The sequence below is a fragment of the Penaeus monodon genome, chromosome 14 (assembly GCF_015228065.2).
Source record: "Penaeus monodon isolate SGIC_2016 chromosome 14, NSTDA_Pmon_1, whole genome shotgun sequence".
In the NCBI taxonomy this organism is placed as follows: Eukaryota; Metazoa; Arthropoda; class Malacostraca; order Decapoda; family Penaeidae; genus Penaeus; species Penaeus monodon.
In genome coordinates this window covers 47,943,503-47,966,367 of record NC_051399.1, presented here as the reverse complement: position 1 = coordinate 47,966,367, position 22,865 = coordinate 47,943,503, and the positions used below count along the sequence as shown (strand labels likewise).

The window sequence follows — 22,865 nt, the reverse complement described above, 5'->3', positions numbered from 1 at the left end:
TGGGTCACGGGGGATAATGCTACGCTGTTCGTGTCAGTAAATACAATAATGGTATGATAAGTTGCCTTCAAACTCTTACTCCCTCCCTCCCTCTCTCCCTCTCTCTCCCCCTCTCTCTCTCCCCCCCTCTCTCTCCCTCTCCCTCCCTCTCTCTCTCCCTCTCCCTCTTCCTCTCCCTCCCTCTCTCTCCCTCTCTCTCTCCCTCTCTCTCTCCCTCTCTCTCTCCCTCTCCCTCTCTCTCTCTCCCTCCCCCCCCTCTATCTCTCCCTCGTATCTAGCTTTCCCGTCATCCGACTTATCTTCTTCCTGTCTATCATCTTTCACAGGTAACAGTAAAATATGTATTTTTTACCTCACATATATCTCACCACAACTAATCATACAGAAAAAAAAGGATAGAGTGCCCTTCAATTTCGTTATCGAATTTCGACGTACACTCCACAGCCATTATCAGCACTTCACAGGGGAAAAAAAAAAAGAAAAGAAAAAAACGAAACAATGCCATCACTGCAACGGAATAAAGGTCTTCCCTTGCATGTTCGGGTCTTGTTTCATATATTTGGGGTTTTAGGGGAAAACAAAGTCATGCGTACCTGGTCAAGGAATGTTCTTTTATATCTATGTTTAATAATATATACCATATTATTACAATATACTTATATATGTATATTAGTGATACATACATATATACATATATATACATACATATATACATATATATACATACATATATACATATACATACATATATACATATACATACACATACATATATACATACACATATACATATACATACATATATACATGTAGACATGAACAAGAAGATACATATATATACATATATATATACATACACATATATACATAAATATATACATACATATATAAACATATATACACATATATAAAGTTATGGAAATCCATGATCGCCAACGTCCTTGTGGGACAGGGCACTTAAAAGAGGCCGCGGTGGCCGAGTGGTTAGAGCATCGGACTCAAGACTCGAGTCACCGGCCGGCGCGTTGTTCCCTTGGGCAAGGAACTTCACCTCGATTGCCTACCTAGCCACTGGATTGGCAAACCATCCCAAGTCAGTGCTGGTCCCAAGCCCGGATAAATAGAGAGAATGATTACCTAAACAGGTAACACCGGCACTCTCCGTGGAAAGGAACTGGGGACCCTACCACGTACTCACTCCAAGAGCATCACAACATGAAAACTACAATTACGTATCATGCTGTGACCACGGCGGCTCAAACATGAACCTACCGTTAAGAAAAAAAAATACATATACATATATATATATACATATACATATATATACATATATATTTACATATATACATATATAAACATCATCATCAATAACGGTATGCTCATGTTTGAGCAGCCGTGGACCTCTCCACCATCCTTCGCCACTAAACTCGATCTTACGCTTTTCTTTCCACTTGTACCATCGACAGCCCGCAAATATCTTTGATATTGTCGCTCAGTCTTGTCTTTGGTTTACCTCTTCCTCTGTTTCCTATCACCATCCCTGTCAGCAAGTCTTTCTCAATACTTTTACTTCTCATCACATGACCAATAAACTTTAATTTCCTCCTGTTCAAGATGTCCAATAGCCGGTCTTTACAATTTATTTTTCTCAGCACTTCATCATTCGTCTTCTTTTCTGTCCAGCTAATACGCAGTACTTGTCTGTAACACCACATTTCAAAACTATTGATCTTTTTCTTGTCTATCTACTTCAGCACCCAACACTCAGAACCATATGATGCAATTGGGAAAACTAAAGAGTTCAATAACCTCAGCTTTGTCCGTAAGGTAATGCTTCGGTCTTTCCAGATGTTATTGAGAGCAACTGTGGCGTTTTTGGCAATGGCAATTCTTATTTTTATCTCCGGTGAATCATCATATGTATTAGTTAAAACAGCTCCAAGATAAGTGAACTCTTTCATATTTTCCACAACCATTTCATTGATTGTAACATGTTCATCATTGTTCATTGCCGGTTATCTTTGAATATTCATGATCTTAGTTTTCTTGGCATTAAGAAACAAGCCAGCCTTTTCACTTGCTTCTCTAACTTTATCTAGTAGTTGTTGTAGTTCAGTGATACTGCTGGCAACCAAAACTATATCATCGGTGTACCTTAGATTTGATATTTTGTATCCTCCAACATCTACAGTTCCTTCAAAATTCTCTAGAGCACCTCTCATAATTGTTTCAGAATATATGTTAAAGAGGTGCGGAGACAGAATGCAACCCTGTTGCACTCCTTGTCTGACTTCGAACCATTCTGTTAACCCATAAGTGGTTCTTACAGCTGCTTGTTGTTGGTCATACATGGCTTTTATTAGTTGGATGATGTGTTTTGAAAACTTCATATCGTTCATGTTATTCCAGAGGATATCGTGATCAACAGTATCAAAAGCTTTCACATAATCGATGAAACACAGGTATAGGTCTTTTTGATGTTCTCTGTTTTTCTCTATGATCAATTTTGGATTTAGAACCTGTTTGGTACCTTTTCCAGGGTGAAAACCTGCTTGATCGTCTGCAATTTCCTCTCTTAACTTCAACTTCATTCTTTCAGCAATAATTTTCAACAAAATTTTGCTGCTGTATATAAACATACATATATATACACATATATAAACATATATGTATGTATATATGTGTGTGTATATATATATATATATATATATATATATATATATATATATATATATATATATATATATATATACACACACACATAAGATCAAAGAACTATACTCGTAGGCCTACGAGCTAGTAAAAAACGGCAAATGATGTTCGGATTTGCCCCCTCTGTTCAGCTCCTACACGTTGGGCAAATAATGCAGCTTTCTCGTCCCTGTAAGTCTGTCCCCGTCTGTCTATCTGACTGACTGGTTGCAAACAAACTCTAGTAATAGGGATATAACTGTGGGTACTTTATTCTTCGTGAATACACATGGTCACGCAAGCAATGTGATGGAAGATTAGTGAGTGAGTGAGTGAGTGTGTGTGTGTGTGTGTGTGTGTGTGTGTGTGTGTGTGTGTGTGTGTGTGTGTGTGTGTGTGTGTGTGTGTGTGTGTGTGTGTGTTGTGTGTTTGTGTGTTTGTGTGTTTGTGTGTCTGTGTGCATGCGCGCGTGCGTGTGGGCGGGCGTGCATGCGCGCGTGCGTGCGTGCGTGCGTGCGTGCGTGTCGCATGCACACACATATCCTCTCCCTGTACGATCATATTAGCAACAGCTATGAGCACTTGTGAAATCAGACTCGCCCATCCTGACCTTTGGGTTTCCCCGCTGCGCATATCCCATGAACTGAGGCCAGGCTGTTAGCAGGCAATTTGAGCCAAGTCCACATGATAAGCGCCAGGAAGTGGGAGGTGGTGGGGTGTGCTCGCGCGTGCGAATTCGTTGCTTGTGGTGGGAAGTTTAGATTTTGCTTTTGCTTGGGATGGCTATTTGTTGGAAGTTGAATATGTAAAGGAAATACAATAGGAAAAATATATCACTATGGGAGTAAGATTGTAAAAGAAATGACATTGTATAAAGAGAATAGTAATTGTTACTGTAGATGTGAAGCGGATAATGGCAATATTGTTACCGTTGATGATAGTAAGCGCAACTAGGAAACACTCTGAGAAGTACAAAACTTAGCAAAATTAATAGCATTTTCTATTACCGATCGTAACAATCAATCTATCTGGCCCAATAATGATCCGTATGCGGCGGATCCGGTTAACCAAATTAACCAACAATATACATTGGTGATTACGTTAATGAAAATAACAATTATAATAAAATTGCAGTCATAATGAATGAAGATAGTAACAGCTACCATATTTATGATAATAAGATTACATTCATAAAATAAGATCACATTAATTTGCAACCACATTCATAAAAGAAAACGAGTGATATCCCTCGTGAAAACAATAACAAATATATCAACCAACATTTTCCTATTACGATACCAACAACAAATACATTTTCCTATTACCATACCTACAACAAATACAGTTATGAGGATAGAGATACCTCATTCCCGCCACAGCTGATACTCGTCCGCCCTTGCCCCGCGCCATGACGTCACAGCTCACATGATCTCCTTGTACACGATCGCCGAAAACGTTCTGTACAAAACTACGACCACCTACGCTGTTCTCTCCCTCGCTAGCTTATCAGTGTTGCGCTTCAGTCAGTACACCTTCGGCACTTCAAGAGGGAACATGTGCATAGCGCTTGGGAATACAGAATAAACTTTAATTTCCCCGTCAATTGCTTGAATTGAGGAAAGGTCTGTTATTGCAAGGATGGAAGGAAACGAGCATGGACAAGAGACAAAGGTAAAAGGGTTTACATTTTGTGAGGCAGATTGTTGCTGTCTGATCTGTGTTATTCTTAAAGGAAGATGCATTTTTTTTAAAGTAATACATTGAATAGGCAATTTTTATTGTGAATTAGTTTCGCCTTTGTATAGTCGAAGTCTCTTATCATTATTATGATCTTTGTTATCGTTATTCTTATTGTTAGTCATTATTGTTATCGTTCCTGTTACTGTTATTGTTATTACTATTATTATCACTATGAATATCATTATCAGTACTATTATTATCCCTTACCATCGTCACCGACTTGATGATGGCTGTGAATAAGACGGAACCAACGTTTAAATCATTGGTTCCCGAACTTTTTTAGGCTGGCGCCCCCTTGGCTTCCAGGTGGATTCCTAGCAACCCCTCCCCCTTATACACAAATGCGAATAACTGCAAACAAGGTTAAACACAAATATGTATTTCACAAATGAAGCCTTGTTTAGTAAATCAATTTATTTAGCAGTTTTATCTGTCGCTCCTCTCCCGCCCTCTTTTGTGTGTGTGTGTATGTATGTGTATATGTGTGTGTGTGTGTGTGTGTGTGTGTGTGTGTGTGTGTGTGTGTGTGTGTGTGTGTGTGTGTGGTGTGTGTGTTGTGTGTGTGGTGGTGGTGTGTGTGGTGTGTGTGGTGTGGTGTGGGGGGTGTGGTGTGTGTGTGTGTGTGTGTGTGGTGGGTGTGTGTGTGTGGTGTGTTGTGTGTGTGTGTGTGGTGTGATATGTGTGTGTGTGTGTGGTGGTGATATGTGTGTGTGTGTGTGTGGTGTGTGTGGTGTGGTGTGGGGTTGTGGGTGTGTGTGTGTGGGTGTGTGTTGTGGGGTGTGTGTGTGTGTGTGTGGTGTGTGGTGTGTGGTGTGTGTGTGTGTGGGTGTTGTTTTTTTGTTATGTGTGGTGTGTTGATGTGTGAGTGTGAGTGAATGGAGAGTGTGAGTGTGAGTATGAGTATGAGTATGAGTATGAGTGTGAGCTAGTGTATGCTAGTGGATGAGTGAGTGAGTGAGTGAGTGAGTGAGTGAGTGAGTGAGTGAGAGAGAGAGAGAGAGAGAGAGAGAGAATAATTGAGTGAGTGAGTGAGCAAGTGAGTGAGTGAATGCGTTAGTGTGTGTGTGTGGATGTGTGTGGATGTGTGTAAGAATGTGCCTACGCATGCAAGTACGCGCGCACACACACATGCACACGCGAAAACAAGCAAACAAAGCACTGATAAGCCAAATGTCATCTGCCGAGAAGATGACCACAGGGGCGCGGCCGGGGAGGGCGTGGGGGATACGAAACGTTCTGTCATTTCGCAAGTGTGTGTGTGTGTGTGTGTGTGTGTGTGTGTGTGTGTGTGTGTGTGTGTGTGTGTGTGTGTGTGTGTGTGTGTGTGTGTGTGTGTGTGTGTGTGTGTGCGCGCGCGCGCGCGCGCATGTTTATTTACACAGTACATCGTGTATATATACACATATACACATACATGTATATAATATATAAGCATTTACACAAGGCCTTTTTGTTGTAGCATTTCCGAAACCCTAACACTTTGGTACACTTTGATACATGTTTGCCCTTTACGCGCAGAACCTGTTGAAACATCTCTTCGATTTGTATCAGATTGTATGTCTCTTCCTTGAAACAGTGTGATACACTTGGCCAGCTAATCATAGCGATATATATATATATATATATATATATATATATATATATATATATATATATATGTTTTTTTCAGATATATTTCACGCATTCTCAGATGGGGCTTTATATTTTAATTACAAATCGCATCGTAAGTTTCTTGTTACAAAAATAATTTTTAAAGGTGCATAAAATATTTCTGTGCCTTTTTAGCAGTACATCATATACATGTTCACTTGATATGGGTAAAATTCAGTCATGATGGTCGCTGGATATAGTAAGAATTGCTAACGTATACGAATCATATGACATGATATTGACTTCCGTAGGATGAATGTCCTCAAAATCATTCTGTACCTCGATGAAGTAACTTTACAGGCTCAATATATCAAGAACATGGGTGTATAACTTGATTTGTTGATATAATTCAATCAATAAGATAAGCAAATGCCTGTGATTATTACAATTATCCAGTCAAATTCGGACACGGAGCTCATTCTCGCTAGACACGATAAACATTTCCACCTTTCATATGAAGGACAATGTATGTAATTAAAACAGTTTTGACTGAATCTGAGAAATACATTTGGAAATACAGCCTTGTGAAGCGAAGAGTGTATAAACTATAGAAGTTGCAGAATAGGTTATTTTTCCATTCTATTTGAAGCTTTCACAATGCTTTATTTGTAATAAAATATCTTACCTGCATAGTAAGTACTTTGATAGTTTTCTATTGACTATCTGTGTGTAAATAATAAAACACTTTTTTATCAACTTTGTATGTCAGTAAAACTTCACTGCTATTGTGTTTTGTAACGAGCATGGAACACCAAACAATATATCAAACTGTTAGGGTTTTGGCATGTTACGAAAAAGGATTATATTCATACATACATATTCCAAGACATATGTTATACATATATACATGTGTGTGTGTGTGTGTGTGTGTGTGTGTGTGTGTGTGTGTGTGTGTGTGTGTGTGTGTGTGTGTGTGTGTGTGTGTGTGTGTGTGTGTGTGTGCGCGCGCGTGTGTGTGTGTAATTCATATATATATATATATATATATATATATATATATATATATATATATATATATATATATAATTTGTATGTACAAATAAATTTACATGCATACACACACACACACACACACACACACACACACACACACACACACACACACACACACACACACACACACACACACACACATCCACGCGCGTAAGCAAGGCAAACAAACAAAACCGGCCACAAGGCACACGTGTCCTCTGCAGACAGGGGCGCTGCGAAACGTTCTCGCCTGTGTATGTGTGTGTGTGTGTGTTAATACAAAACTCCTCGGTGGCAACACTCCTGGGTTTAGCCAATCAGAGTTCGATGTATGTATGACGTCATCAGAGTCGCCTGTTGCTACAGAAATGTAGATTTCTGTTTTTGTTTCGTTTTGCGGTTTAGATGTTGGATTTTGATGATGATGGTGATGATGGTGATGGTGATGGTGATGGTGATGGTGATGGTGATGGTGATGGTGATGGTGATGGTGATGGTGGTGATGATGATGATGGTGATGATGATGATGATGATGATGGTGATGGTGATGATGGTGGTGGGTGATGATGATGATGATGATGATGATGATGATGGTGCTGATGGTGCTGATGATGGTGCAGATGATGATGATGGAATAGCAAATGTCCTATGCCTCTATCTTCTCTTTTTGTTTATTGGACAACCGTAATAATGACAAGACAAGACCACAACATTGGCAATAACAATATCAGCATCAATAAATTGTCAATGACGATGATGATATTAATAGTAGTATATATATATATATTTTTTTTTTTTTTCTATTCGTATTAATAGTGGTAGGAGCATCAGAAACAATGCTATTATTACTACTACTAATGATAATTATAAATATTCATATCATTATAATTTGTATTATTGTTCTTATCATTACCAGTTATTATTATTGTTGTTGTTATAGTTAGTGTTAGCTACTGATATTTTTAATTATTGTTATTTTCATATTAGCAATAATTATCATCATCATCATCATGGATATCATCCTAATCATTACTATCATCAGTTTTATTACATCTCTGTTAACATATCCATCTGCTATGGAGATAAAAGTGAAACAATGTTTTCGTTAATATTACTGCAAAGTGACATTTTCAAATGCAGAGAAAGGAAACTCAGTAAATACCAAAAAGCAAATGAAGTAAAATGTCGAGAAGATAAATGGACAAGGCTCAAGGTAAAGGACTAAAAAGATCATAAAAATGATAGAGCCAAAACGAAGAAAGAAAAGGAAGGTGAAAAACAAAAGCATTATTTATAATAAAGAGAGAGAAAGAAGTGAATATGCTCTTACGTACTTTTTATCAGGATCTGATCGGGGCCGTCCAGAGAGGAGACACATCGGGGGTGTTGGCAGCCTTGACGAGCGGAGGAGACGTGAACGCTGTCGTCGTTTGCGAGGATGGGGTGGAAAGAACAGTCCTCGCCGTGGCTGCGTACTTGGACCACGCCCACCTCGTGCCCGTCCTGGTGGAGAAGGGGGCGAAGGTGGATCAGAGAGCTGGCAGGACCATGACGGCGATCCACCACGCAGCGAGGGAGGGAAAGGCTAAGGCTCTGAAGGCACTGTTGAAGGTCGGCGCAGATCTCAATGCACCCGAAATCCGCTATTGTAAGCAAATATTTTTTATGTTGGCATCCTCTCGGCATGGATATAGTTTGTCTTAAATTGTGGTCATACTTGGACTTCTCTGTCTGTTGACGTGTCATCAGAATGGTGTAAAATTAATGGGTTGACTCTGAAACACCTCACTCTTGCAGTCAACAGCCCACTTCACTTCGCTACAATGACTCAACACTTCAACTGCGTAAAGGTGCTAGTCGAGGCTGGCGCTGACCTGAACTGCAAGGACATCTACCACTACCGCCCCCTGCACATCGCATCGAGGACCAACTACTTACCGATCATCAAGTACCTGCTCGAGTCTCGGTGTGACCGTGAAGCGAAGACGGTGCAAGGCTGGACGGCGCTCCATGTAGGCGGGATGAGCGGCAGCGAAGAGGCTGTCAAGCTTCTGATTGAATCCGGCCTCGACTTGGAGGCACTGGACAACGACGGGCGCACCGCAGCCGTGCTCACCGACGAGTGCGGACAGGGCCACATGTACTGGTACTTCGCTAAGACCTTCGGGGCATCCACATCCTTGTCTCCGGCAGTTAAGGTGACATGGCTGTGGATGAAAATACTTTCAGTATTGTGACAAATTTTACATTTTTCTTTTCAGTTCTGTGACAGAATTTGAATTTTCATCTCACTAATAAGTCTCAAACTCTTGTTCTCTATGATTTTGTCGTGCTTTTACCCGGCATGAATAGGAATAGCTCCTGGGATATAGTAAACATAAAGTGATAAGACAGATCTCTCTAATTTCGATAACGATCGACGTTTATTCATCTCTCTCCTGCATACACCCAGGCCCGCCAGAGCATGGAGAGATACGACATTGAGCAGTTGGTGTTAACCTGGGCATCCCAAGATATAGAGGCAAACAAGAATCTCCTTCGCATGAACACTCCGACACCTTTCGATGGACACTACCAGGACCACTCCGGTCGCACAGCTCTCCACGTGGCGGCAGAGAACGGCCACAGGAACAATGTAGTTGTTTTACTGGAAGATTGCAAGATCTATCCAGCAGTGCGCACCCACGCAGGCAAGACGCCGGCGGAACTGGCAAGAGCCGCTGGACACGAGGATCTGGCAAAAATGATAACGGAGAAGCTGGGCCGCGTGGAGGTATGTTACTTTTGATTTCTGGTTGTCAAGTTTGAAGCTTAAAGTATGTATATTTAAGATGCGAAACACACAAGCGCGCGCGTGTGCGCACGATGAAAAGGTTAAAGCTGTAGTGAACATTTTTAATTTTATAAGTTTCGAGGATAAAATGGTTAATTTTATGGGTGAATAAGGATTCTAATGAGAGGAGGTCGAGTCGAGTATGTTACTTTATGTCACCCTAAAGTTACAGATACTGGAACATTCATTCATCCAAATTAAGCTCAAAATTGGCTTTATAAATAATTAATATATCAATTCTTTTTACAAATAGGAAAACGTCTATGCCATTGGAACTAAGGTCGAATATTGTATACTTTATTTTCCTAGATGTAACGCTAGATGTAATGGATCAGCTTCACGCTGGCTCCCAACCAAAGTACTCGAATATATGGGAAAATCAGAACTACCTACCTCAAACCAGAGCACCTTTTCTGCCATCCACCAGCATGGACACGCAGCTAACCGTCCCCTCACTCACAGTTTAACTATGTTATTCCCTACATCCAACAGACTCGATTTTCTCATCTTCCCTTACTTCCATAAGATGAAATCCGAACTCATCTACCATACAACAATATGCATTATATATACACACGTTAATGTATATATATTGCATGCTCTTGACGTTGCTCACGCTTGCAGAAATAGGTAATATTCACAGGGGCTTTGAATTTTTCCAGATAAATAATATTATTTTTACTAAATAATGAAATGAGATTCATAATACTCATAATACTTGGTATGGACAATTCTGGAGTTCTCAATTAAAAGCTGCCCTCCTGCAATGCTTCGCATATCACAGACTTTTAATAATCTTTCCAGAACAGAGAGGAAGTCGGGGAACTGTACAAAGCGTTGTTGACTGTCATCGCAGACGGAGATGACGTGAAGAAGGCATCCTCTTTGCTCGCTCGCGGTTGTCCCATGAAACCTTGCGGTCTCTACTCCACACACGCCATCGTCTTGGCTGTCACCTCCAACCGCTGCAGGATCCTAACTCTCCTGGTGGCCGCGGGGGCATCCCTCTTTGTCACAGTACAGGGCTTGACCCTCCTGCAGGTCGCTTGGTTCACGGCAGACGTCACCATGTTCGTGAAGATGATAATAACTAAGGTAGAGTGAGGAATATAGTGAAGGCATTGAGATGTGAAAGGAGGCTGTGATCTGATTGCGAGAAAATGGTTTTAGACGTTTTCAGTTACCATCTTGTCATAGAAGTAAACCAAAACTGGTATTATAATTATCGACAACGCTATTGTTATTGTATTATCATCGTCTTTTTCTATTTTCATTATACAGTCGATACTGCACGTGCTACAGGAGGAATATAAAAGAGCAGAAAACTGGCCAGAATTGCAGAAAGGAATCTCATCCATCCTAGCCATACTGCAGGGGGAGCAACCTTGGATGGCATGCTGGCCTGTTCAAAACACCTCAGGAAACCAGCCGGTCCTAACTCGACGACTTATTGAAGCAATCTACGCGAAGTGTAACCTCACAGTGTCATTTCTCCTGAATGCAGGGGCGATGCCGTTGCTTGATGAGGAGTATTATGGAATTAGTCCCTTTGAAGTTTCGCTCAAAGAAAACAGATGGGGCTTGGCTACACGACTGGCGCGTATCACAGGTGGCTTGTATGTTACCGATTCGCAGGGCAAGTTATACAGGGACTACCTGCCACGGTGTCAAAGAATGGAACTGGAATCAGTAAGTATATATATATATATATATATATATATATATATATATATATATATATATATATTGTTATTGTGCGATATAAGTAGACGCATGAAAAGAAGTACATAGATACAAGTAGATGAAAATGTATTGTATAATTGAGCTTTTATTAGTATAATACGGGGATTTTAACCTTACAAGTCTTAATCTAGCATACAGTCTAATTCATAAATTTAATTACAGGACATTTTTGAACAAGAATTGAGAAAAATATTACTTGAAGAAGAGAAAGCAAAAGATGAGGAGCTTCGACAAGAACTTCAACTTATTAGACATCTTCAAAGAAAACTGTATGAAGCTTATCAGTCGGGCATTCTAATGGATGATAGTACACAAAGACTAGTACATCACATTGGGTGTCAAGCACTCCTGGGAGCCGCAAGGTTTAATCTTATGCAGCTGGCTTTCTTGCTGTTCACCAAGGGCGAGATGGATGTCAACAGCAAACTCGAAAGCATGACTGACTCCACAGCGGTCCACCAAGCTGCTGCATTTGGAAATCATTATTTGGTTTTCATGATGCATAAGATGGGAGCAAATATCACTCTGCAGGACCGCTACCATCACACGGCACTCCACCTGGCCCCCATGTTTGGCCATAAGATTACGGACGAACAACTAAGAGCACTGGCAAATAGAGAAGATCCTGTCTGTAAATCTGGCACAACACCTACTCAAGTAAGGAACAATTTCGAAGTGTATCTGAGACAATATGGGGTTGACAACAATAATGTTGAACAGTTCGTGAACTACGAGGAGTTCAACAGTGCAACCAAAGCCCTGGAGAAGCATTTGAGAAAACTCAGTCTCGATGAGTTGAAGAAACAGAGCTGGCTTAGATGTGTAAACTACAAGGAAGGTGAGGCGAAGGAGGTTTGCGAAGCTGTCATGGCCGAAATGAAACTCTTAATGGATAAGGTAGGCCAGCTGAACCCAGCACTCAAGGGCAATTTGATTCTGCTTGGCAGCGCTGCCGATGGCACCCGCCTTTGCGCGCCTGACGAGTTTGATTTTAACCTCGTCATTCAGCCACCTGTGGCCATAGACTTGAACATAGAACATCTAGGGAAAAACGAGGCCATTCTTAAAGGCCACAAGTCAGTCCTCAAGGTGAAACCACGACACTCAAAGGCTAAGTTGCTAAAAGAGTCAAATTTAAAGAAATGTTTCTATAATGCTGTTGTTAAGAGTCTGGAGGGACACACTTGCAAAGACCACAGGCTGAGTCTGACTCCTCCAGGAGTCACAAGAACTCAGGTTGGAATAACACTGTCCCTGGCATGGCAAGGGGAGCAGTTCCCTCTTCTGCTTGTAGGGGTAGACTTCGTTCCTGTGTTGGCTGTCCCTTGGCCGAAAACAGTTACAGAACCGCCTCTGACACCCCCAGGCATTAACAAAGTCTTTATCAGCAGTCTTGGAAACGGGAAGTGGAGGTTTTCCTTTGCTGGAGTCGAAGTAGAAACCCTTAAAGGCCTAGATGACATGGAAAGACTTGCCTACCTCACGTGCAAGAATCTGCTGGCAAATTTGAAAGCTGAGCCGTGGATGCCGAAGAAGGTTAAGAACAGGTACATGTGGTGGGACTCACAACTCTGGAAACTGTCGATCCCAGCTGGATTTGCCCTGAAGAACTGCTTCCTGAGAATCGTTGAGAAAAAAAGAAAGAACGGCATTGTGTGGGTGGAAGAAAACCTCCATCATTACATGACGCAGATTTTCTTGCTTATGGTGGGCGAGTATATCGACCCAGAGACAATGAGAACTCTCCAGGTATCGAGAAAGATTTACCCATATTACGGCGGCGATTTTGAATCTCCAAAGCTAGGCGAAGGCGTCAAAGAAATCCTCTCCTTCATAGAAGAGGGTCAGAGAGCTAAAAATAGACCGTCACCTGGCAGTCAGGAAAACGGCAATGTGAAGTCACTGAAAGGTAAGGATGGTGTCAAAGAAATAATTTCCTTTTTAGAAGATATACAGAATATTAAGAAATCTTTTAAATGGGCTAATGAGTGCTCCGTACAGTGTTTGGATAGTGATGAAAGTGGGCACAATGAGTCATCAACAGTGAGAAAATGAATCAAGCATATCCGTTCCTGAAAAATTGGTTACCAAAGAATCAAAATAGACCTTTGTAGAACATATTGATCAGAATGTCTGATATAGATGTTAAGAGCCATGAAAATCAAATATAATTTCTAATTGTTTTATGATTTTCCTATCTGATATTTTGGTTAACATTTAATACTTACAAATTCTATTTCAATTTCTTTATAACGTCCTAAGATAGTATGTAAATTTCAATATGAATGTAAAGTCATCAGTATTATATTTCATTAACAAGTAGTGAAAATTCTTGAAGGCTTTATGTACGCATTATTGTAAAATAAACCTTAGCAAGAGGATAAACAGAAAAAAATATAGATGTGATGTTAGTTTGAACAATAAAACTGAGTTTGTATTTGTAGTTTTAGTAATCAGTTTCAGTAAGTTTGAAAATAGGAAAATAAACTACATGCCTCCTAACCTAACAATGTATTCTAATCTAATTCATCAAATTCATCCATTTATTCAATCTATTTACCTATCTGTTTACATTTAGGTTACGTACGTACATGTGTGTGTGTGTGTGTGTGTGTGTGTGTGTGTGTGTGTGTGTGTGTGTGTGTGTGTGTGTGTGTGTGTGTGTGTGTGTGTGCGTGCGTGTGTGTGTGTGTGCGTGTGTGCGCGCGCGCGTGTGTGTGTGTGCGCGCGTGTGTGTGTACGTGTGTGTGCGTGTGTGTGCGCGTGCGTGAATGGAAATACGTATGCATATTTATATGTGGATGTATGTAGGTATGTATGTGCACACGCGTATGCACGCATATCATGATCGAGAAAAGAAAAAAGAAAAAGAAAGACAAAACAAGGTAGGTGTGAGAAAAACAAGGTAGGTGTGAGAGTATCTTGCATAATGGCTACCAACCTACATCACTCGTAACCTTGAACATACTGCGAACACCTGCATCAGTTAAACCCCTTTGTCGACTGAAAAAATGCGTTGACTACATCTTTGTCAATTAGATACTTACAGTCAAACCCAACAGTTTTAGACAAGATTTATTAAATAAATGCCTTTGGTTTTCGGGGATTAAAAACGAGTCTTCAAGTTTAACCAAACATCCCTCCGATAATATAATATACCTTAAAGTTTACGCTTACTCTAAGTCGACTAGGACTTTTTTATGATGCATTACGTAAATACATCAACTTTTGACTTGCCCCCTGTGAGGTTTGAACTCACGACCCCTGGTTTACGAGACCAGTGCTCTACCACTGAGCTAAGGAGGCTGATGCAACTAAGGGCAAAATATTATCGCATTTCTTGTAATGATAATACTGCTAATAACTATACTGGTTCTTGGGATAAAAGAGACGTCGCCTATATCGAATTACTACTTATAATATTATTTGATAGTTTTGTATAGGTAGATATTATCAAGAAGTAAATCATCCATTGTACCGTTAATTATTCTGAATAAGCATTGGGGTAAGAAGATAAATTTTCATTTTAACCTTATTTAAAATCTAAATTTCAAAAGGGCCAACATCGAAATTTATATCAAGTAATGTGTTATAATAATCAGGTCATTGCAAAAGCTCCTCCATTATCAAGGAAAATATCACAAAAATGAAAGATAAAACTATTTTTTCGACTACCAATTAATTACGTTCTGTTAAAGTAGATTACAAATACCTGGGAACTGATGTGAATTCTATGATCATTGCGCAATTACCCCCATTATTGTTTGTAACATAAAAAAGTATTGTAATATACCAAACTGGGAAAAAATTAAGCCATTTTGATATTGATTAATATTGAAAATTATTGCAATCATAAGAGCTAAATAAAATACAGAAAATATAATAATTAGTGTTCTGCTCGAGTTTTATTGCACACCACTGTAATGCAACAGTCCCTTTCAACCCAAGGGTAATCTTTTTCTGATGAACAACATATACTTGATTTCACTTAAACACCTGTGCCCCCTGTGAGGTTTGAACTCACGACCCCTGGTTTACGAGACCAGTGCTCTACCACTGAGCTAAGGAGGCTGATCATATAGATGATGAAAATGAATCTATTAATCATACAAGTCCAGATGATCATGGTAATATTAGTAATAGTAACAATGAAAATTGTTATCATAATGTTTATTGTAATGATTGGAATTGTTTTCATTGTTATATTTGTCATTGTCAGTGGGGTTTTTTTGTGAATAATTATAATTATTATTATTCTCACTACTATAATTTTCAGTCAAAATCACCATTCTCATTATCATTATAATTATCATTATTACCATTACCATCGTCATCATATTATCATTATCGTTATTATTACCAGTATAATAGCAATGTCATTATTCTGACTATCACATATATATCATATATGATCATATGTGACGGTAGGAAATATTTCAATTCACACGCGAGAACGCAATTAGTGCATGGATTCGTCTAGAAAAAGGAACAGGCGTGTCCAAAGGCACAGGTGAAATCGAGTATTTTATTCAATTCGTTACTTCATGTGCAATGACTCACGATAACATCTATAATTATCATAACATAAATAAATTACAACTCATCTTTTATTTAATATACTGTGATAGGAGATGCCGTCCTCTTATTTATAATCCCCATCAAAAAACTGCATAACATAAAGGTTACTCAAACTATATAACGTATTTCATAAGCATTGAAGTAAGTAATTTTTTCTTCCCTTTCCCTTTTCTCTTTCTCTCTCAAACACGTTCACCATGCATATATAGTTTCACATTTATACATATTTACAAACACACACACACTTTTAAAAGGGCCAAAGTGCAGGCTGATTCCAGAACTAGGTTATCCGGGTCTAGGCTGAGTCACCACCCAGCCAGTTGCTTCTTACGGCGTTTGACTCCTGAAAAAGAAGCCGGTTTTGACCGTAGGAGAATTCATAACAAAGGGAAGGAGGGTGGGGGGGATACGTGACAAAGCCAAGGGGGTGAGAGGTTTGGGCAAGAGGGGATATAGCTTTATGATGACACAGCGGGAAGGGAAGGGAAGGTAACACTTTACATAGTTTACAGTTTGATTTGTGGCTACTCGTGGTATGAACTTCAAAACACAGGTTATCTTCATTAATATTCTGAAGGTTACAGACTTTGACTGCATCGCAGAATTCTCTGGAAGGTATGGCATTTGTTAGGCTTAATCTTGACACTTTGTTATGAGTTAGGGAGTCTCGCACCTGGTTATTTTGGTCTTCACTTCCCAAACGTCCTGTTGTTTTCCTATACTTACGCAATTTATATAATTATATTTAGACAGGCCCCAAAGAGAAAGGCAAACAAAGGGCCTTCTCAGAGTGGTACAGGACAAAGGATAAAGTACTCAGGAACAGGCCATTCTGTTCGGGTGTAACGTTTATGTATCAACAATATTTCTACCTTGGTCATATGATTGCCTCGTGGTATTCAAAACTACTAGCTTATTCATTTTCATCAAGGCAATTAATAAATTCACAATCTTATCTCCGGGCGTTACGCATGGACGTCTTAGTGTGAACAAATGTAGGATGGCGCATGTAGTAGAAAAAAAAATCTCTACTCAAACTCTTAAGAGAATGCGGTATCTATGACCATGACCTGCTTTCTTCTGCTTTCAGCGCTCGTTAAATGATGCACTTAATTTACTGACAATTACAAAGAAAGGCGATTACAGACGGTTCTCGTAACTAAAGACGTGGAGCGAGCTTTCGAAACGGCCTGGAATGCTGGCCTGAAGGACAAGCTATGCACCATATCAGGTTTCCCTCGTGCACCTAAGAATCTACCTTGTATCATCTTAATTGAAGGCCACCATCAAAATGCACGGCAAACACTTCATATTCACAAATGACCTCGACCCCTACTTTGACGACTGTACCTGATTTACCGATCGGTCACACAAACCGAAATCCATCCTCTAGAACTGTGGTTTTTAACCTTTTGAGAATCACGGACCCCTTTAATGTTAAGCCCCTATTACACGTATCCGGTTTCCTACGGCCAACCTGGCCTACGGCGCCGTAGGAAAATTCTGGCCTACGGCTAGAGTTATTACACGTATTTGAACGGCCGGTGGCAAGTGGGTCAGTGTGGCACTGTTTGTGGTGGAGGAGTCACCATGTCTTCTCTCGACGACAGTCTCGTTGCTATTGCTCTAGCGTGTTTGAAGGTGAAAACAATGGCTGCGTAAACGACAAAAATACTCTCATGTTAACTTAATGAAGGAACTAGCACTAGAAAAAGATGACTGGTTTAACTACATGCGAATGGATCATGACACATATTTGGACTCTTAAGTCAGGTATCACCTTTAATAGAAAAAAGGACACTTGCATGAGAAGCAATTAGTCCACATGAGCGTCTTTCAGCCACTTTGAGATTTCTTGCTACAGGAAGAACATATAGCGATCTTAAGTTTACAACAATTATATCGCAGCCTTCAGTGCAATAATCCCAGAAACATGTGCAGCAATCTACAAATGTTTAGGCCCAAAGTATCTGAAGGTAATTTTTTTTTTTTTTTTTTTTTTTGCACAAATAACTATAATTTCTCGTTTTAGTATGAAACATTCATACCAGGTTAATTGAAAAAATAAAGAAGTTTCAAACTTTATTCCAGAGTATCCAAGGTTCATAAATGTACATGTGTACCTACATTACATTTGGAGAATATCATCTGTCTCATAATTGTAATCCGCACTTGGGCTTGGAGTAGGTACAGTAGTGCTAGACAGAGATGGAGCTTGGTAATGACTTGGGCTTGGAGTAGGTACAGGAGTGCTAGATAGCGATGGAGCTTGGTAATGACTTGGGCTTGGAGTAGGTACAGGAGTGCTAGATAGAGATGGAGCTTAGTTTTGGGCAATTCGTGAATAGGGCGTCAATGTGCCCATTTCACCCTCGAACATAGCGTCATTTATTAGCTTTTTAACAACCGGATACATCCCCGGGTTTGCTAAATGCAAGCTTTGTAACCTTTTAGCCACATACATACCAAACACAACATATTCCGAATTTGGAGGTGCTTCCATCCTTTTTGCTACAAGGTCCAAAACGTGATCAGCTTTGCCTTGTACCGATCTGCGCCTTTTTGGTGGTGCCGGTAGGACTGATGTAGTATGCCGTGAAGGCAGTAGCGAAGAATCATCCTCATGTTGGGTTTCCCTCTCTTCAGCGAGATCGTCTTCTTGAGATTCTGAAAAAACAAAATAATTAATAACATAAACATGGAAATTTTGTTTTGAAAGAATTAGTAGTTCTGAAATTCTAATAGGTATTTATTTAAATAATTTCCAGTTCATTCTACCATAGTCTATAAATCTTATATGTTAAATAATTCTCAATTACTATTTTTTTCAGTTTCCATCAACACAGCATGAGTGGGAAGAAATCGCAAAGGAGTTTGAGAGAGTCTGGAATTTTCCACACTGTGTCGGAGCTGTGGATGGCAAACATGTCAAGATTGTGCCACCTCCAGAATCAGGATCATTCTACTACAATTACAAGGGTTTCCATAGTATGGTACTAATGGGCATTGCCAATGCAAAGTATGAATTTATTCTTTGTGATTTCGACATCAATGGACGAATTTCAGACGGTGGAGTAATAAACAGGACCACTTTTTATGACAAATTGTGCAAAGGACATTTAAATCTTCCGCAAGAAAATAAAATTGAAGGTTCTGAAAAAGTATTACCTTATGTGTTTATAGGCGATGAAGCTTTTGCTATGAGAACTGACTTTTTAAGACCCTTTAGTCAAAAGGACTTATCATATGAGAGAAGGATCTTTAATTATCGCCTGAGCAGGGCTCGCAGAATTATCGAAAACGTGTTTGGAATTTTGGTTTCGCGCTTTCGTATATTTCACACTGCTATAAATTTATTGCCAAGAAATACTAAAAATGTAGTATAGGCTTGTTGTGCACTTCATAATTTTTTACGTGCAAAATGTATCAGGTATTCTATCCCAGATGAGTCTGATGAACAAGCTGAAGATAATATGAGTCAAGTCGAACAATCACTAGTAGGCTTGCAAAGAGGGACTATGAGAAATACCCCCAATGCTGTAAGAAAGTACGAGATACATTCATGAATTACTTCAATAACGAAGGAAAAGATGCATGGCAGGACAATGTATAATATTCTTAGTTTGCTTTTCTACTGAATGGTAATGAGTTATCCAAATATTGAAATAAAGAAATAGTGTGAATTATTCAACTGAATATTTGTAAGCTATCGTTTGTTTGTTAATAAAATATGACATGATTATATATACATACCTCTTCATTGATTTCCTGTGTATTAAGGCTCATGTTTGAAAGATTGTTCACATTCCACATTTTGGTTTTTGATGAAATGCATCAGATGAAAATATAAGAGTTTTGGCGTATAAATGGAGTATGAACCGATCCCCGAACTTTTAGACGCTTGCACTTTTTTAAGCTCTTTATTGTATGAGCTCCTCAAGTAGTTTATTTTCTTAACAACAGTATCTTTATTAGCACTAGGATCAATTTCTTGAAGTTTATTTACTAATTTACCATATGCTGCATTTTCCAATTCTCTGTTTGAATAATCCTTACATTTAATGAACCACAAACATGGCTCATTTCGATAAATTTCTATGAAGTCACTCAAGAAATCACTGGCGCAAGAGCTTGCCATGGTGGCAACCTTCCACTGTCAGGTGCAGCCTCAGACTGATGTCATACCATACGGTGAGCAATTGCACGCTACGTCCTCAGTCCTGACGTACGGCGGCCGTACGGCCAACTTTAGTACTGGCGAAAGTTCATCCGGCCGGCCGTGGGTGAGCGTTCATACGGCCGATTTGCTATCACACGCTCCGGTTTGAACATATGCTAGCGTCGCGACCGACGGCGCCGTAGGAAGCCGGATACGTGTAATAGGGGCTTAAGAATCTGACAAAAGTCTGATCTGTTCACTGTTTGAGAGGACGCGATGTTAATGTATGAAATTAAGAGAGATCTGTGGTTTCTGGGTATCAGAATGAAAAAAACAAACAAACGAAAAAAAAGTAACGGAAAATACATCGTTTAATATAGTCAAGGAGATAGTTAGGCATTAGCAATTATACCCACTGACCTTGAACTCTGTATTAAGTTTTGGCTTAATTTGGATAAGTATTTAAGAGTATGGGATTATGTAGGCAATTCTCAATACTCAATACTCAGTAATTCGGATGTTCCTTTCACAAACCTGAAGAGGGTGTATTTGTATTTTCCCTGTTCCATGCAGTAATGCCCACACTTTGAAGAGCTCATCTGTACTAGTGGACTCCGGTCAAAGTAGAGCTCTTTTAAGAAGTGGGGTCACTATGTACAAAAAATGCCTGGTCAACAGGAAACTTTTAGAGATGGCAAGTCAAGACCAGAAATACATACCATACAAATCCATGACAACTTAGTACATATGCTACTTCCTTTAGTGTGAAGGAAGTTTATTTCGAAAGCATACATTGTTCCTGCAAATGTCAAAATAACAGTATTGTTACGCCGGTCACCTCGTCTCTCTGCCACCAATACAAGGCAGGCTAGGCAGACGGCGTGCTATTCACAGGGTCGTGAACACTGAACAGCTCCAAGAGGCACCAAGCACCACAGCGTCCCAGAACACTACGAGGGAAATCGACAAGGGGCGAGGCAGGCACGAAATAAAACAAAATGACAGTCTTTCCTTATTACACAAGTTATTTACCCGTACACTTTCTATAGGCACAAAACAGGGGGAAACCAGCATGTCACACTGCACGATACAGCTTATAACGGGGCAACACAAAGTATATCAGGTCACAAGGGCACCCCACGAGGTCTTCATAGGAGCAGCACCCAACTCCGTCCCTTGGCTTGTTCCTCCGCTCACAGCCAGTTGCATCATGTTTGCCCAGGTCCCTTCATGTTAACACATGCCCAGGTCATCCTTTTCATGTTAACACATGTTTCGCACAGAGACAGACCCACTGGCGTAGCACATCCCCCCTATCAAGCAGACAACCCGTTGCTTGACATACAAAACCCTGAAACAAACTACAGAAAATTTAAATAAAATTAGTCCTCAGGAACAAAAAAAAATTCTTTAAAACAAAAGAAACCGAAATTGAAAATCAGTTCTCAAAAAACACAAAATCTTCATACAGTGCGGCTTTCTTCGCTCTCGCGGGTCCTCTGGAGGAGGTGTGGGCGGCGGAGATTGGCAGTGGCCCCAGAGTGGTATTTCCGCCTCAAGACTGGCTCATGGTCACCATTGACGTCTGTTCCCATCGCCCTCACCGCAAATGCTCGCCCTCATCTCGGTTAGCGTCTGCCACTTTCCTCGTCGCCGCTACTGGGGGCTAACATCATCATCTTTTTCACCATGGCCCCAGGAGTAGCTTCCGGGCCCCTTTGGTAACCCAAGCCGGTGCGCCAAGTCTCGGGGAAGTCAGGCAACGGCCCACACCAACCAAACTCCTCGCCCCCTGACAACTCTTCTGGACGCTCCACTTCCTCACAAGTGCCCAGCTTTGCACCAGCTGGAAACCTTCAGGCCCTTTATTGGAGAAGTTAGCTACCAACACTGTAACTAACCCCTCCTGGTCCAACAAGGCTCTGCTCAACCGCTACGCCATCAGCCAGCTGCAGGATTTTGGGGGGCTCCACCCAGGCCCTCTACTCCACGCATCACTCTTGATAGTCGACACCGGATTCTAGACTCTGTCCTGGGGGGCAAGGTGCAGTCGCTCAGCCATAACTACCTCTGCACAGCCAACCACTCAAAGGACGGCTGGGTTTCAGCCCCCTTCTCCAGCCTGTCCGAGTTTTCCGCCTGTACCACTTCCTTAGCTGTAGGACATGCACTCGGATGGTGACCATACCTGCCACAGTCCTTGCAGCACTGCTGGAAGGCATCAGAATCCGTCCGGTTGAGAGGACGAGTTCTCCGCTCCCTCCGACACCGACTACGTCTGTGCCCTTCCTTACCGCAGCCCCAACACAAGCCCTTTAAAAGTGCTCGGGTCACCTTCCTCAATGCTATCTTCTCCACTTTAGCTTTTCCCGGGCCCGGGGGTCTGGCGGGGCTGAGCAGCTGGGCCTAGGCCACTGGTTTCCTTCAGGAGGCCTCGAATCCAAAGGCCCTCGCCAGCGCCCCCTGCAGGTCCTCAGGGTTTGCCTGCTTGACGTAGAT

At 40.7% G+C, this 22,865-nt stretch overlaps 1 protein-coding gene, 1 long non-coding RNA gene and 2 other non-coding genes across 4 annotated transcripts; 1 reads left to right on the top strand and 3 right to left on the bottom strand.

The window, feature by feature from the left end:
* The first annotated feature begins 4,161 nt into the window (after window positions 1-4,161).
* LOC119581212 (ankyrin-2-like) lies at window positions 4,162-14,066 on the top strand. The gene is made up of 7 exons (XM_037929613.1): window positions 4,162-4,362; window positions 8,398-8,701; window positions 8,851-9,251; window positions 9,506-9,826; window positions 10,691-10,981; window positions 11,168-11,575; window positions 11,792-14,066. Exons 1-7 carry the CDS (start codon window positions 4,330-4,332, stop codon window positions 13,682-13,684), a joined length of 3,651 nt encoding a protein of 1,216 aa, XP_037785541.1. The 5' UTR covers window positions 4,162-4,329; the 3' UTR covers window positions 13,685-14,066.
* A 797-nt stretch (window positions 14,067-14,863) lies between these two features.
* Window positions 14,864-14,935, bottom strand: Trnat-cgu. The gene has a single exon. It is a non-coding gene; the product is annotated as a tRNA-Thr (tRNA).
* A 693-nt stretch (window positions 14,936-15,628) lies between these two features.
* Trnat-cgu lies at window positions 15,629-15,700 on the bottom strand. The gene has a single exon. It is a non-coding gene; the product is annotated as a tRNA-Thr (tRNA).
* Window positions 15,701-18,187: 2,487 nt separating this feature from the next.
* On the bottom strand, window positions 18,188-20,691 carry LOC119581211. Its single transcript, XR_005229444.1, has 2 exons — window positions 19,961-20,691; window positions 18,188-18,874 (listed from the first exon to the last, which is right to left on the bottom strand). It is a non-coding gene; the product is annotated as an uncharacterized LOC119581211 (long non-coding RNA).
* Between the last annotated feature and the right edge of the window lie 2,174 nt (window positions 20,692-22,865).

Coding starts and splice junctions, on each gene's coding strand:
- LOC119581212 (XM_037929613.1), top strand. CDS start 4,330: ATGGAAGGAAACGAGCATGGACAAGAGACAAAG. Junction 4,363..8,397: donor AGCATGGACAAGAGACAAAG/GTAAAAGGGTTT, acceptor ACTTTTTATCAG/GATCTGATCGGGGCCGTCCA. Junction 10,982..11,167: donor TGAAGATGATAATAACTAAG/GTAGAGTGAGGA, acceptor TTCATTATACAG/TCGATACTGCACGTGCTACA.